The following is a 17043-nucleotide window of genomic DNA, read 5'->3' on the forward strand; positions in this document are numbered from 1 at the left end:
GAGTGTAGGTTTTTTCAGAAGGGGTGCAACTCTCGCTCTCTTGAAGACGGAAGGGACGTAGCCAGCGGTCAGGGATGAGTTGATGAGCGAGGTGAGGTAAGGGAGAAGGTCTCCGGAAATGGTCTGGAGAAGAGAGGAGGGGATAGGGTCGAGCGGGCAGGTTGTTGGGCGGCCGGCTGTCACAAGACGCGAGATTTCATCTGGAGAGAGAGGGGAGAAAGAGGTCAGAGCACAGGGTAAGGGCAGTGTGAGCAGAACCAGCGGTGTCGTTTGACTTAGCAAACGAGGATCGGATGTCGTCGACCTTCTTTTTCAAAATGTTTGACGAAGTCATCTGCAGAGAGGGAGGAGGGGGAGGGGGAGGAGGATTCAGGAGGGAGGAGAAGGTGGCAAAGAGCTTCCTAGGGTTAGAGGCAGATGCTTGGAATTTAGAGTGGTAGAAAGTGGCTTTAGCAGCAGAGACAGAGGAGGAAAATGTAGAGAGGAGGGAGTGAAAGGATGCCAGGTCCGCAGGGAGGCGAGTTTTCCTCCATTTCCGCTCGGCTGCCCGGAGCCCTGTTCTGTGAGCTCGCAATGAGTCGTCGAGCCACGGAGCGGGAGGGGAGGACCGAGCCGGCCTGGAAGATAGGGGACATAGAGAGTCAAAGGATGCAGAAAGGGAGGAGAGGAGGGTTGAGGAGGCAGAATCAGGAGATAGGTTGGAGAAGGTTTGAGCAGAGGGAAGAGATGATAGGATGGAAGAGGAGAGAGTAGCGGGGGAGAGAGAGCGAAGGTTGGGACGGCGCGATACCATCCGAGTAGGGGCAGTATGGGAAGTGTTGGATGAGAGCGAGAGGGAAAAGGATACAAGGTAGTGGTCGGAGACTTGGAGGGGAGTTGCAATGAGGTTAGTGGAAGAACAGCATCTAGTAAAGATGAGGTTGAGCGTATTGCCTGCCTTGTGAGTAGGGGGGAAGGTGATAGGGTGAGGTCAAAAGAGGAGAGGAGTGGAAAGAAGGAGGCAGAGAGGAATGAGTCAAAGGTAGACGTGGGGAGGTTAAAGTCGCCCAGAACTGTGAGAGGTGAGCCGTCCTCAGGAAAGGAGCTTATCAAGACATCAAGCTCATTGATGAACTCTCCGAGGGGACCTGGAGGGCGATAAATGATAAGGATGTTAAGCTTGAAAGGGCTGGTAACTGTGACAGCATGAAATTCAAAGGAGGCGATAGACAGATGGGTAAGGGGAGAAAGAGAGAATGACCACTTGGGAGAGATGAGGATCCCGGTGCCACCACCCCGCTGACCAGAAGCTCTCGGGTGTGCGAGAACACGTGGGCGGACGAAGAGAGAGCAGTAGGAGTAGCAGTGTTATCTGTGGTGATCCATGTTTCCGTCAGTGCCAAGAAGTCGAGGACTGGAGGGAGGCATAGGCTGAGATGAACTCTGCCTTGTTGGCCGCAGATCGGCAGTTCCAGAGGGTACCGGAGACCTGGAACTCCACGTGGGTCGTGCGCGCTGGGACCACCAGATTAGGTGGCCGCGGCCACGCGGTGTGGGAGCGTTTGTATGGTCTGTTCAGAGAGGAGAGAACAGGGATAGACAGACACATAGTTGACAGGCTACAGAAGAGGCTACGCTAATGCAAGGAGATTGGAATGACAAGTGGACTACACGTCTCGAATGTTCAGAAAGTTAAGCTTACGTAGCAAGAATCTTATTGACTAAAATGATTAAAATGATACAGTACTGCTGAAGTAGGCTAGCTGGCAGTGGCTGCGTTGTTGACTTTGTAGGCTAGCTGGCAGTGGCTGCGTTGTTGACACTACACTAATCAAGTCGTCCGTTGAGTGTAATAGTTTCTACAGTGCTGCTATTCGGGGCTTGCTGGCTAGCTAGCAGTGTTGATTACGTTACGTTGCGTTAAAAGAATGACAATAGCTGGCTAGCTAACCTAGAAAATCGCTCTAGACTACACAATTATCTTTGATACACAGACGGCTATGTAGCTAGCTACGATCAAACAAATCAAACCGTTGTGCTGTAATGAAATTAAATGAAAATGTGATACTACCTGTGGAGCGAAGCGGAATGCGACCGGGTTGTTGAGTGCGGAAGTTCTATTCAGTAGACGTTGGCTAGCTGTTGGCTAGCTAGCAGTGTCTCCTACGTTAAGGACGGCAAATAGCTGGCTAGCTAACCTCAGTAAATTAAGATAATCACTCTAAGACTACACGCTCTAAACTACACAATTATCTTGGATACGAAGACAGCAAAGACAACTGTGTAGCTAGCTAACACTACACTAATCAAGTCGTTCAGTTGAGTGTAATAGTTTCTACAGTGCTGTTATTCGGTAGACGGTGGACGTTAACGGTGGACGTTAGCTAGCTGGCTAGCTGCTGGGCAGTAGACTACGTTAGGGCGACGAAATACGATAATTACGCAATTATCTTTGATACAAAGACGGCTATGTAGCTAGCTAAGAAGAAATTGCTAAGATTAGACAAATCAAACCGTTGTACTATAATGAAATGTGATGAAAAGTAATACTACCTGCGGACCGAAGTGCGAATGCGACCGCTCGCTCCAACCCAGTATAGTGGGGTCTGGCTATTCGGTAGACGGTGGACGTTTGCTAGCTGGCTAGCTGCTGGGCAAAGAGCTGAACTCCTAACCCTGTGGGCTCTAAACGGTACTCCTAACCCTGTGGGCTCTATACGGTACTCCTAACCCTGTGGGCTCTATACGGTACTTCTAACCCTGTGGGCTCTATACGGTACTCCTAACCCCGTGGCTCTATACGGTACTCCTAACCCTGTGGGCTCTATACGGTACTCCTAACCCTGTGGGCTCTATACGGTACTGCTAACCCTGTGGGCTCTATACGGTACTCATAACCCTGTGGGCTCTATACGGTACTCCTAACCCTGTGGGCTCTATACGGTACTCCTAACCCTGTGGGCTCTATACGGTACTCCTAACCCTGTGGGCTCTATACGGTACTCCTAACCCTGTGGGCTCTATACGGTACTCCTAACCCTGTGGGCTCTATACGGTACTCCTAACCCCGTGGGCTCTATACGGTACTCCTAACCCTGTGGGCTCTATACGGTACTCCTAACCCCGTGGGCTCTATACGATACTCCTAATCCTGTGGGCTCTATACGGTACTCCTAACCCTGTGGGCTCTATACGATACTCCTAACCCTGTGGGCTCTATACGGTACTCCTAACCCTGTGGGCTCTATACGGTACTCATAACCCTGTGGCCTCTATACGGTACTCCTAACCCTGTGGGCTCTATACGATACTCCTAATCCTGTGGGCTTTATACGGTACTCCTAACCCCGTGGGCTCTATACGGTACTCCTAACCCCGTGGGCTCTATACGGTACTCCTAACCCCGTGGGCGCTGTACGATACTCCTAATCCTGTGGGCTCTATACGGTACTCCTAACCCCGTGGGCTCTATACGATACTCCTAATCCTGTGGGCTTTATTCGGTTTGCCCTATACATTCGTGCACTATATAGTGAATAGGGCGCCAGAGAGAGACAATGAGTCCTTTGTCAGAGCTGGTGAAGATGACTGTAATGCACTCCACTGATTGGTGCTGTCATCCAATAGGATTGCAGACTGGAATTTGCAGCCAATTGGGAGAACAACAGCAAAATGATAGTGTTATTGTGTGTAATCAGACCAGACCATAATACTCACCCACACAGGTGCGTCTGTCTGGCCCCAGCCGTAACCCTGGAGACGGACACTGGCACCTCACCACCCCTTTGGTAACCTCACAGCCGTACTGACAGTTGGCCCTGACACAGGTACGGGCATCTAAACAGGAAGTAGACAGGAAATACAAGGAAACAGTTATCCCAGGGTACAGAAACACTCATAACATCACTAAAGAACAATGGTTCAACCGTTGAGGTGGCAGGACAGAGAAGAGCTTGGACTGGGCTGAGCGGGAGCTGCTCTCCCGTAGGAGAGGGAGGGCCAAGAGACCAGAGGTGGAAGAACGGAGTGCTCGGGTTGGGGTGTAGGGATTGACCATAGCCTGAAGGTAGGGAGAGACAGTTCCTCTTGCTGTTCCTTAGGTAAACACCGTGGTATTGTAGTGGTTGTGAGCTTCGACTGGAAGCCAGTGGAGTTTGTGGAGGAGCTGGATGACATGGGAGGAGCAGGGTGACATGAGAGACCTTGGGAAGGTTGAACACCAGTCTTACTGCAGCGTTCTGAATAAGATGCAGGGTTTTGACGGCACAAGGGGGGAGCCCAGCAAACAGCGAGTTGCAGTAGTCCAAACGGGAGATGACAAGTGCCTGGATCAGGACTTGCGCCTCTTCCTGTGTGAGGTAGGGTCGTACTCTACAGATGTTCCTCTTCCTGTGTGAGGTAGGGTCGTACTCTACGGATGTTCCTCTTCCTGTGTGAGGTAGGGTCGTACTCTACGGATGTTCCTCTTCCTGTGTGAGGAAGGGTCGTACTCTACGGACATTCCTCTTCATGCATGAACCTGCAGGAGCGAGTCACTGTTTTGATGTTTGCAGAGAACAACAGGGTGTTGTCCAGGGTCATGCCAAGGTTCTTTGCACTCTGGGAGGGGGACACCGTGGAGTTGTCAACCGTGATGGAGAGGTCCTAGAGCGGTCTTCCAGTCCCTGGGAGGAACAGCAGCTCTGTCTTGTCCAGGTTGAGCTTGAGGTGGTGGGCCGACATCCAAGCTGAGATATCTGTCAGGCACGCAGAGATGTATGTCGCCACCTTTGTATCAGAAGGGCGGAAGGAGAAAAGTCGTTGAGTGTCATCCGCATAGCATGGATAGGAGAGACCATGTGAGGATATAACAGAGCTCATGATGCCCAGCCCTGAAAGGGTGGAGAGGAGGATCTGATAGAGCCTGAGACGTCCAGCCCTGAGAGGGTGGAGAGGAGGATCTGATAGAGCCTGAGACAACCAGCCCTGAGAGGGTGGAGAGGAGGATCTGATAGAGCCTGAGACGCCCAGCCCTCAGAGGGTGGAGAGCAGGATCTGATAGAGCCTGAGACTCTCAGCCCTGAGAGGGTGGAGAGGAGGATCTGATAGAGCCTGAGACGTCCAGCCCTCAGAGGGTGGAGAGCAGGATCTGATAGAGCCTGAGACGCCCAGCCCTCAGAGGGTGGAGAGGAGGATCTGATAGAGCCTGAGACGCCCAGCCCTCAGAGGGTGGAGAGGAGGATCTGATAGAGCCTGAGACGTCCAGCCCTCAGAGGGTGGAGAGGAGGATCTGATAGAGCCTGAGACAACCAGCCCTGAGAGGGTGGAGAGGAGGATCTGATAGAGCCTGAGACGTCCAGCCCTGAGAGGGTGGAGAGGAGGATCTGATAGAGCCTGAGACACCCAGCCCTGAGAGGGTGGAGAGGAGGATCTGATAGAGCCTGAGACACCCAGCCCTGAGAGGGTGGAGAGGAGGATCTGATAGAGCCTGAGACACCCAGCCCTGAGAGGGTGGAGAGGAGGATCTGATAGAGTCTGAGACACCCAGCCCTGAGAGGGTGGAGAGGAGGATCTGATAGAGCCTGAGACACCCAGCCCTGAGAGGGTGGAGAGGAGGATCTGATAGAGTCTGAGACACCCAGCCCTGAGAGGGTGGAGAGGAGGATCTGATAGAGCCTGAGACACCCAGCCCTGAGAGGGTGGAGAGCAGGATCTGATGGTTCACAGTGTCAAAGGCAGTGGATAGATGTAGGAGGATGAGAACAGCAGAGAGAGAGTCAGCTTAGGCAGCACAGAGGAGAGCAGTCTGGGTTGAGTGACCCGTCTTGAAGCCTGACTGGTTAGGGGCCCAGAAGATGGTTCTGGACAGATAATGAGACTGTTCATCAGGAACAACACGCTCAAGTGCTTTGGAAAGAAAATGAAGACGGGAAACAGGTCTGTAGTTTGACGTCAGATGATTCGAGTTTTGTTTTCTTGAGGAGGGGAGCGACTCGGGCCATGTTGAACTCAGAGGGGATGCGGTGGTCAGAGATGAGTTGATGAGGATGGGTGAGACCAGTGGTCAGGGATGAGTTGATGAGGATGGGACAAAGACAGTGGTCAGGGATGAGTTGATGAGGATGGGACAAAGACAGTGGTCAGGGATGAGTTGATGAGGATGGGACAAAGACAGTGGTTAGGGATGAGTTGATGAGGATGGGACAAAGACAGTGGTCAGGGATGAGTTGATGAGGATGGAACAAAGACAGTGGTCAGGGATGAGTTGATGAGGATGGGTGAGACCAGTGGTCAGGGATGATTTGATGAGGATGGGACAAAGACAGTGGTCAGGGATGAGTTGATGAGGATGGGACCAGTGGTCAGGGATGAGTTGATGAGGATGGGACAAAGACAGTGGTCAGGGATGAGTTGATGAGGATGGAACAAAGACAGTGGTCAGGGATGAGTTGATGAGGATGGGACAACAACAGTGGTCAGGGTTGAGTTGATGAGGATGGGACAAAGACAGTGGTCAGGGATGAGTTGATGAGGATGGAACAAAGACAGTGGTCAGGGATGAGTTGATGAGGATGGGACAAAGACAGTGGTCAGGGATGAGTTGATGAGGATGGGACAAAGACAGTGGTCAGGGATGAGTTGATGAGGATGGAACAAAGACAGTGGTCAGGGATGAGTTGATGAGGATGGGACAACAACAGTGGTCAGGGTTGAGTTGATGAGGATGGGACAAAGACAGTGGTCAGGGATGAGTTGATGAGGATGGGACAAAGACAGTGGTCAGGGATGAGTTGATGAGGATGGGTGAGACCAGTGGACTCAATAGGCTGAGTGAATGAGGAGCGGATGTCCTCAACCTTTTGTTCAAAGTTGTTGACAAAGTCATCCGCAGAGAGGGAGGAGGGACGGGGTGGAGGAATAAGGAGGGAGGGGGTGGAGGAATAAGGAGGGAGGGGTGGAGGGATAAGGAGGGAGGGGGTGGAGGAATAAGGAGGGAGGGGGTGGAGGAATAAGGAGGGAGGGGGTGGTAAATTGTTTCCTTAGCTTAGAGTTTACTGGGCTAGAGTTTCCTAGGGTTAGAGTTTCCTAGGGTTAGAGTTTCCTAGGGTTAGAGTTTCCTAGGGTTAGAGTTTACTGGGCTAGAGTTTCCTAGGGTTAGAGTTTCCTATGGTTAGAGTTTCCTAGGGTTAGTTTCCTATGGTTAGAGTTTACCTGGGTTAGAGTTTCCTAGGGTTAGAGCTTCTAGGCCAGAGTTTACCTGGGTTAGAGCTTCTTATGGTTAGAGCTTCCTAGGCTAGATTTTCCTATGGTTAGAGTTTCCTATGGTTAGAGTTTCCTATGGTTAGTTTTTCCTAAGGTTAGAGTTTCCTATGGTTAGAGCTTCCTAGGGTTAGAGCTTCCTAGGGTTAGAGTTTCCTAGGGTTAGAGTTTCCTAGGGTTAGAGTTTCCTAGGCATAGAGTTTCCTATGGTTAGAGTTTCCTATGGTTAGAGTTTCCTATGGTTAGAGTTTCCTAGGGTTAGAGTTTCCTAGGGTTAGAGTTTCCTATGGTTAGAGTTTCCTATGGTTAGAGTTTCCTATGGTTAGAGTTTCCTAGGGTTAGAGTTTCCTAGGGTTAGAGTTTCCTAGGGTTAGAGTTTCCTATGGTTAGAGTTTCCTATGGTTAGAGTTTCCTAGGGTTAGAGTTTCCTATGGTTAGAGTTTTCTAGGGTTAGAGTTTCCTATGGTTAGAGTTTCCTAGGGTTAGAGTTTCCTAGGGTTAGAGTTTCCTAGGGTTAGAGTTTCCTAGGGTTAGAGTTTCCTAGGGTTAGAGTTTCCTACGGGTAGAGTTTCGTAGGGTTAGAGTTTCCTATGGTTAGAGCTCATAGGTTTAGACTTCCTAGGGTTAGAGTTTCCTACGGGCAGAGCTTCCTACGGGTAGAGCTTCCTATGGTTAGAGCTTCGTAGGGTTAGAGTTTCCTATGGTTAGAGTTTCCTAGGGTTAGAGTTTACCTGGGTTAGAGTTTCTTAGGTTTAGAGTTTCCTATGGTTAGATTTTCCTATGGTTAGAGTTTCCTACGGGTAGAGTTTCGTAGGGTTAGAGTTTCCTATGGTTAGAGTTTCATAGGTTTAGACTTCCTAGGGTTCGAGTTTCCTACGGGTAGAGTTTCCTATGGTTAGAGTTTCGTAGGGTTAGAGTTTCCTATGGTTAGAGTTTCCTAGGGTTAGAGTTTACCTGGGTTAGAGTTTCCTACGGGTAGAGTTTCTTAGGGTTAGAGTTTCCTATGGTTAGATTTTCCTATGGTTAGATTTTCCTATGGTTAGCGCCTGAAGCATAACATGTCATATGTAATGTGTGTGCGTGTGTGTGTGTTAGAGAGACTCACTCCTGCAGGTTCCATCAGGTTGCAGCATGTATCCATTCAGACAGTAACACTTGTAGCTGCCCTGGGTGTTCATACAGCGATGTTTACATGGTCTGGGCTTTAGCCCACACTCATTCAGATCTGGAGGGAGAGAGAGAGGGGAGGGGGAGAGAGAGGGGGGAGAGAGAGAGAGGGAGGGGAGAGAGAGAGGGAGGGGGAGAGAGGGGGAGAGAGAGAGGAGGAGAGAGAGAGGGAGGAGAGAGAGAGAGAGGGAGGGGAGAGAGAGAGGGAGGGGGAGAGAGAGGGAGGGAGAGAGAGAGGAGGGGAGAGAGAGAGGGAGAGGGAGAGAGGGGGAGAGAGAGAGGGAGGAGAGAGAGAGGGAGGAGAGAGAGGGAGGGAGAGAGAGAGGGAGGGAGAGAGAGAGAGGGAGGGAGAGAGAGAGAGAGAGGGAGGAGAGAGAGAGAGAGGGAGGAGAGAGAGAGGGGGAGAGAGAGAGGGAGGAGAGAGAGAGGGGGAGAGAGAGAGGAGAGAGAGAGAGGGAGGAGAGAGAGAGAGAGGGAGGGGAGAGAGAGAGGGAGGGGAGAGAGAGAGAGAGAGAGAGAGAGAGAGAGAGAGAGAGAGAGAGAGAGAGAGAGAGAGAGAGAGAGAGAGAGAGAGAGAGAGAGAGAGAGAGAGAGAGAGAGACGGTTAATTGATAATTTGTGTGAGATTGAGGGCATCAAGCTTAGTTTGTAGGATGGCCGGGGTGTTAAGCATGTCCCAGTTTAGGTCACCTAGTAGCACGAGCTCAGAAGATGGATGGGGGGGGGCAATCAGTTCACATTTGGTATCGAGGGCACAGCTGGGGGCAGAGGGTGGTCTATAACAAGCGGCAACAGTGAGAGACTTGTTTCTGAATTTTTCGAAGTAGAAGCTCGAATTGGGTACAGACCTGGATAGTATAAGACAGAACTCTGCAGGCTATCTCTGCAGTAGATTGCCACACCGCCCCCTTTGGCAGCTCTATCTTTGCGGAAAATGTTATAGTTAGTGATGGAGATTTCAGGGTTTTTGGTGGTTTTCCTAAGCCAGGATTCAGACACGGCTAAGACATCCGGGTTGGCAGAGTGTGCTCAAGCAGTGAGTAAAACAAACTTTAAAAAAAAGTGCTTTGAATGGCTGGTCATGGTTCACATCAACACCATTATCCCAGAAACCCTAGACCCACTCCAATTTGCATACCGCCCAAACAGATCCACAGATGATGCAATCTCTATTGCACTCCACACTGCCCTTTCCCACCTGGACAAAAGGAACACCTACATGAGAATGCTATTCATTAACTACAGCTCAGTGTTCAACACCCTAGTGCCCTCAAAGCTCATCACTAAGCTAAGGACCCTGGGACTAAACACCTCCCTCTAAACTGGATCCTGGACTTCCTGATGGGCCGCCCCCAGGTGGTAAGGGTAGGCAATAACATGTCTGCCACGCTGATCCTCAACACTGGGGCCCCCCAGGAGTGTGTGCTTAGTCCCCTCCGGTACTCCCTGTTCACCCACGACTGTGTGTCCAAGCATGACTCCATCATGTGGTAGGCCTGATCACGACAATGATGAGACAGCCTATAGGGAGGAGGTCAGAGACCTGGCAGTGTGGTACCAGGACAACAACCTCTCCCTCAAAGTGAGCAAGACAAAGGAGCTGATCGTGGACGACAGGAAAAGGAGAGCCAAACAGGCCCCCGTTAACATCGACGGGGCTGGAGGAGCGGGTCGAGAGTTCCAAGTTCCTTGGTGTCCACATCACCAACAAACTATCATGGTCCAACCACACCAAGACAGTCGTGAAGAGGGCACAACAAAACCTTTCCCCCAGGAGATTGAAAAGATTTGGCATGGGTCCTCAGATCCTCAAAAAGTTCTAAAGCTACACCATCGAGAGCATCCTGACCGGTTGAATCTCTGCCTGGTATGGCAACTGCTCGGCATCTGACCATAAGGCGCTACAGTGGGTAGTGTGTATGTGTATGGGGCCAAGCTTCCTGCTATCCAGGACCTCTATACCAGGCGGTGTCAGAGGAGGGCCCAAAAAATTGTCAAAGAATCCAGTCAACCAAGTCATAGACCGCACGACAAGCGGTACCGGAGCGTCAAGTCTAGGTCCAAAAGGCTCCTTAACAGCCTCTCTCTGTTTTTAAACCTCCCATTCCACATTAATTAACGGCCTCTCTCTGTTTTTATAACTATTACAGTTCAACATTCATTAACAGCCTCTCTCATACCAACTTCCTCCACTCTAAATCTCTCTCCCTAAAATTCTCATTCTAAGTTAACTGCCTTCTCTCTCTCTCTCTCTTTCTCTCTGTCTCTCTCTGTCTCTCTCTCTCTCTCTGTCTCTCTCTCTCTCTCTCTCTCTCTCTCTCTCTCTCTCTCTCTCTCTCTCTCTCTCTCTCTCTCTCTCTCTCTCTCTCTCTCTCTCTCTCTCGCCCTCTCTCCTCTCCTCTCCTCACCTCCCTCCTCTCTCTCTCTCTCTCTCGCCCTCTCTCCTCTCCTCTCTCTCCTCTCTCTCCTCTCCTCTCTCTCTCGCCCTCTCTCCTCTCCTCACCTCCCTCCTCTCTCTCTGTCTCTCTCTCTCTGTCTCACTCTCTCTGTCTCACTCTCTCTGTCTCTCTCTCTCTCGCCCTCACTCTCTCGCCCTCTCTCTCTCTCTCTCTCGCCCTCTCTCTCTCTCTCTCTCTCTCTCTCTCTCTCTCTCTCTCTCTCTCTCTCCTCCAGGCCATGATAAATCATAATCTGAGGTTCTGAGGGTCTCTTTGATATGAAACACCTGCTAGGGGCAAACACACACACACACACACACACACACACACACACACACACACACACACACACACACACACACACACACACACACACACACACACACACACACACAGTTCTACCTTGATTGCAGGTTTTGCCAGTGTATCCTGGATGGCACGTGCATTTATCCGAACCGACACACTCTCCATGTTTACACTCCTGTTGGCACAGAGCTGTTGACACACACACACACACACACACACACACACACACACACACACACACACACACACACACACACACACACACACACACACACACACACACACACACACACACACAGTAAGATATTTAACTTGAAAAAAATGGAAGAGGGAGCTCAGGCATCTTTTCACGCCTGCTACGTTATGTAAGTGTGTACTCACGTTGGCAGTGCCCCCTGGAAGCCCTTCTCCAGCCCCAGCAGCACTCCACCCTGGTCCCGTACTGACACAGCCCATTGGACAACAGCTCCTGGCCCGCCCACCTACCACAGATCAGCACCTTCAGTCAGTAGCCAATCACAGATCAGCACCTTCAGTCAGTAGCCAATCACAGATCAGCACCTTCAGTCAGTAGCCAATCACAGATCAGCACCTTCAGTCAGTAGCCAATCACAAATCAGCACCTTCTGTCAGTAGCCAATCACAGTGAACCACGCTGGCCTAAGCTTTACCTCAGTGGTTTAACACAGTCTTGTTGTGGCGCATGAGACCCGAGGTTCGAACCAAGTTGGTCCCAACAAGCCAGTTGGGTTTGGAGTCTGGAGCCCAGTTTCTGTGTCTGTTGCTGATTAAAAGGGTTGAACCCAGTTTCTGTGTCTGTTGCTGATTAAAAGGGTCGAACCCAGTTTCTGTGTCTGTTGCTGGTTAAAAGGGTTGAACCCAGTTTCTGTGTCTGTTGCTGATTAAAAGGGTTGAACCCAGTTTCTGTGTCTGTTGCTGGTTAAAAGGGTTGAACCCAGTTTCTGTGTCTGTTGCTGATTAAAAGGGTTGAACCCAGTTTCTGTGTCTGTTGTTGATTAAAAGGGTTGAACCCAGTTTCTGTGTCTGTTGCTGATTAAAAGGGTTGAACCCAGTTTCTGTGTCTGTTGTTGATTAAAAGGGTTGAACCCAGTTTCTGTGTCTGTTGCTGATTAAAAGGGTTGAACCCAGTTTCTGTGTCTGTTGCTGATTAAAAGGGTTGAACCCAGTTTCTGTGTCTGTTGCTGATTAAAAGGGTTGAACCCAGTTTCTGTGTCTGTTGCTGATTAAAAGGGTTGAACCCAGTTTCTGTGTCTGTTGCTGATTAAAAGGGTTGAACCCAGTTTCTGTGTCTGTTGCTGATTAAAAGGGTTGAACCCAGTTTCTGTGTCTGTTGTTGATTATAAGGGCCGAACTCCTGCGGGACTCTATGTGGGTCACAGATATCTGAATCCACGTATCTCGCGTCAGAAAGAGAATGAACTTCGAGTGTGTGGTTGAGTTCTATACAGAATCATGTTCGGCACAGTAAAGAATGAAACAAATGGAATATTCAGTGTTGGTTAACTACTGAGTCCCACTGGGTCTAAAGTAGTGTTACTATCAGTGTTGTTTAACTACTGAGTCCCACGGGGTCTAAAGTAGTGTTACTATCAGTGTTGTTTAACTACTGAGTCCCACGGGGTCTAAAGTAGTGTTACTATCAGTGTTGTTTAACTACTGAGTCCCACGGGGTCTAAAGTAGTGTTACTATCAGTGTTGTTTAACTACTGAGTCCCACGGGTCTAAAGTAGTGTTACTATCAGTGTTGTTTAACTACTGAGTCCCACGGGGTCTAAAGTAGTGTTACTATCAGTGTTGTTTAACTACTGAGTCCCACGGGGTCTAAAGTAGTGTTACTATCAGTGATGTTTAACTACTGAGTCCCACGGGGTCTAAAGTAGTGTTACTATCAGTGTTGTTTAACTACTGAGTCCCACGGGGTCTAAAGTAGTGTTACTATCAGTGTTGTTTAACTACTGAGTCCCACGGGGTCTAAAGTAGTGTTACTATCAGTGTTGTTTAACTACTGAGTCCCACGGGGTCTAAAGTAGTGTTACTATCAGTGTTGTTTAACTACTGAGTCCCACGGGGTCTAAAGTAGTGTTACTATCAGTGTTGTTTAACTACTGAGTCCCACGGGGTCTAAAGTAGTGTTACTATCAGTGTTGTTTAACTACTGAGTCCCACGGGGTCTAAAGTAGTGTTACTATCAGTGTTGTTTAACTACTGAGTCCCACGGGGTCTAAAGTAGTGTTACTATCAGTGTTGTTTAACTACTGAGTCCCACGGGGTCTAAAGTAGTGTTACTATCAGTGTTGTTTAACTACTGAGTCCCACGGGGTCTAAAGTAGTGTTACTATCAGTGTTGTTTAACTACTGAGTCCCACGGGGTCTAAAGTAGTGTTACTATCAGTGTTGTTTAACTACTGAGTCCCACGGGGTCTAAAGTAGTGTTACTATCAGTGTTGTTTAACTACTGAGTCCCACGGGGTCTAAAGTAGTGTTACTATCAGTGTTGTTTAACTACTGAGTCCCACGGGGTCTAAAGTAGTGTTACTATCAGTGTTGTTTAACTACTGAGTCCCACGGGGTCTAAAGTAGTGTTACTATCAGTGTTGGTTAACTACTGAGTCCCACGGGGTCTAAAGTAGTGTTACTATCAGTGTTGTTTAACTACTGAGTCCCACGGGGTCTAAAGTAGTGTTACTATCAGTGTTGTTTAACTACTGAGTCCCACGGGGTCTAAAGTAGTGTTACTATCAGTGTTGTTTAACTACTGAGTCCCACGGGGTCTAAAGTAGTGTTACTATCAGTGTTGTTTAACTACTGAGTCCCACGGGGTCTAAAGTAGTGTTACTATCAGTGTTGTTTAACTACTGAGTCCCACGGGGTCTAAAGTAGTGTTACTATCAGTGTTGTTTAACTACTGAGTCCCACGGGGTCTAAAGTAGTGTTACTATCAGTGTTGTTTAACTACTGAGTCCCACGGGGTCTAAAGTAGTGTTACTATCAGTGTTGTTTAACTACTGAGTCCCACGGGGTCTAAAGTAGTGTTACTATCAGTGTTGTTTAACTACTGAGTCCCACGGGGTCTAAAGTAGTGTTACTATCAGTGTTGTTTAACTACTGAGTCCCACGGGGTCTAAAGTAGTGTTACTATCAGTGTTGTTTAACTACTGAGTCCCACGGGGTCTAAAGTAGTGTTACTATCAGTGTTGTTTAACTACTGAGTCCCACGGGGTCTAAAGTAGTGTTACTATCAGTGTTGTTTAACTACTGAGTCCCACGGGGTCTAAAGTAGTGTTACTATCAGTGTTGTTTAACTACTGAGTCCCACGGGGTCTAAAGTAGTGTTACTATCAGTGTTGTTTAACTACTGAGTCCCACGGGGTCTAAAGTAGTGTTACTATCAGTGTTGTTTAACTACTGAGTCCCACGGGGTCTAAAGTAGTGTTACTATCAGTGTTGTTTAACTACTGAGTCCCACGGGGTCTAAAGTAGTGTTACTATCAGTGTTGTTTAACTACTGAGTCCCACGGGTCTAAAGTAGTGTTACTATCAGTGTTGTTTAACTACTGAGTCCCACGGGTCTAAAGTAGTGTTACTATCAGTGTTGTTTAACTACTGAGTCCCACGGGGTCTAAAGTAGTGTTACTATCAGTGTTGTTTAACTACTGAGTCCCACGGGGTCTAAAGTAGTGTTACTATCAGTGTTGTTTAACTACTGAGTCCCACGGGGTCTAAAGTAGTGTTACTATCAGTGTTGTTTAACTACTGAGTCCCACGGGGTCTAAAGTAGTGTTACTATCAGTGTTGTTTAACTACTGAGTCCCACGGGGTCTAAAGTAGTGTTCTCTCGTGTTTTGAACCATGTTGATGCCGTTGTGAACCGCAGAGTGAATCTGGGTCATGTTTGATGTCTCTTATGTTTGTGTGTGTGTGTGTGTCCTCTCCTTCCTCCTCTCCTCTCCTCTCCTCTCCTCCCCTCTCCTCATCTGATAAGCAACCAGTGCTGAGGTTGTAGTTGTCTATTGTCTGATGTTGATGACAATACGGTCTGCCACCCGCCGATAACACCTCAAAAACACACAGCGGACAGGGAAAAGTGAATTAGATTCATAGTTCAGGTCATTATTGTAAAATATAATCTCAATTACTTACCTGGTTCAATAAAGGCTAAATAAATACAATCGTACCTGTTGTCAACTGTATAATCAGCTATCCCTCCTCCTGAGCAGCTCAGACACCACAGTAGTAGTTTAATAATCCATACTGACTCCTTCCTCCTCTCCTTCCTCCTCTCCTTCCTCCTCTCCTTCCTCCTCTCCTCTCCTCTCCTTCCTCCTCTCCTCTCCTCTCCTTCCTCCTCTCCTCTCCTCTCCTTCCTCCTCTCCTCTCCTCTCCTTCCTCCTCTCCTCTCCTCTCCTTCCTCCTCTCCTCTCCTCTCCTTCCTCCTCTCCTTCCTCCTCTCCTTCCTCCTCTCCTTCCTCCTCTCCTCTCCTCTCCTTCCTCCTCTCCTTCCTCCTCTCCTCTCCTCCCCTCTCCTCATCTGATAAGCAACCAGTGCTGAGGTTGTAGTTGTCTATTGTCTGATGTTGATGATAATACGGTCTGCCACCCGCCGATAACACCTCAAAAACACACAGCGGACAGGGAAAAGTGAATTAGATTCATAGTTCAGGTCATTATTGTAAAATATAATCTCAATTACTTACCTGGTTCAATAAAGGCTAAATAAATACAATCGTACCTGTTGTCAACTGTATAATCAGCTATCCCTCCTCCTGAGCAGCTCAGACACCACAGTAGTAGCTTAATAATCCATACCGACTCCTTCCTAGAAAGTCTCATTGTCCTCAGTAAAATCACATACAGTAGTGGCCTGCTGCACCGTAAAAGATTCACTATGTTCTGTCTATTCAAAGTCTTTTGTTTTATAGGGAAAATAGTCCCGTCAAGGTAATACGTTCCTCAGAACGAGAGTTCAGACTGGAGCCTGCTCTCCTCCCGGGTTTTTGTCCTGGTTGTTCAAAAACGCTCCGGTGCGTCTGTGGGCTGCTTTGGGAGTCACGGCGTTCCCAGGGTTTAACAGACCATACAGTTCCGAATGAGTAAAGGTGTGGCGGTTAATCGGTTGTAAGCGAGAGTCCATAGCACAAGAAATCCAAACTCACAATGTGGCTGGTCTGTAGGTCTGTCTGTCAAGTTGCCGGAGGCTCTTGACACAGAGAGAGAGAGAGAGAGAGAGAGAGAGAGAGAGAGAGAGAGAGAGAGAGAGAGAGAGAGAGAGACAGAGAGAGAGACAGAGAGAGAGACAGAGAGAGAGAGAGACAGAGAGAGAGAGAGACAGAGAGAGAGAGAGAGAGAGAGAGAGAGAGAGAGAGAGAGAGAGAGAGAGAGAGAGAGAGACAGAGAGAGAGAGAGAGAGAGAGAGTGATAGAGAGGGAGGGTGAGAGAGAGAGAGACAGGGAGAGAGAGAGAGAGAGAGAGACAGAGAGAGAGAGAGAGAGAGAGAGAGAGAGAGAGAGAGAGAGAGAGAGAGAGAGAGACAGAGAGAGAGAGAGAGAGAGAGAGAGTGATAGAGAGGGAGGGTGAGAGAGAGAGAGACAGAGAGAGAGAGACAGAGAGAGAGAGAGAGAGACAGAGAGAGAGACAGCTTGGGGTCTTAACAACATAAATGAGTTGTTCTGTTATATAATGGTGTTTTGGATATACGCAGAAAAGAAAAGGTCTGAGATTAACACTGGAGATCCGTTTGGTTCTATGAGATAATATCAGTCACTTTATGAATGATCTTTCTGTTCAACTGATCAACTGTCTTTGTTGTAAAACTACAGGGTGACCACATTCCACCACATAGAGGCAGTGTTGTACTGCTGTGGTCATGAACAACTACAGGTTGACCACATTCATA

General features: G+C 48.8%; 1 protein-coding gene across 1 annotated transcript in view; it reads right to left on the reverse strand.

Annotated features, from left to right (window-relative positions):
• Nucleotides 1-17043, reverse strand: part of LOC127906902 (nephronectin-like) — a 36088-nt gene that overhangs the window by 17759 nt on the left and 1286 nt on the right. The window contains exons 1-5 of the mRNA XM_052460701.1: nt 15880-17043; nt 11511-11611; nt 11226-11318; nt 8324-8443; nt 3697-3816 (exon numbers count right to left, since the gene is read on the reverse strand). The exon at nt 15880-17043 is cut by the window's right edge and continues 1286 nt beyond it. Of these exons, the coding sequence (XP_052316661.1) occupies nt 3697-3816; nt 8324-8443; nt 11226-11318; nt 11511-11611; nt 15880-15980 (535 nt within the window). The 5' untranslated portion in view covers nt 15981-17043. The remainder of the gene's footprint in view (nt 1-3696; nt 3817-8323; nt 8444-11225; nt 11319-11510; nt 11612-15879) is intronic.

This window comes from Oncorhynchus keta, chromosome 13 (genome assembly GCF_023373465.1).
Source record: "Oncorhynchus keta strain PuntledgeMale-10-30-2019 chromosome 13, Oket_V2, whole genome shotgun sequence".
NCBI classification, from domain to species: Eukaryota; Metazoa; Chordata; class Actinopteri; order Salmoniformes; family Salmonidae; genus Oncorhynchus; species Oncorhynchus keta.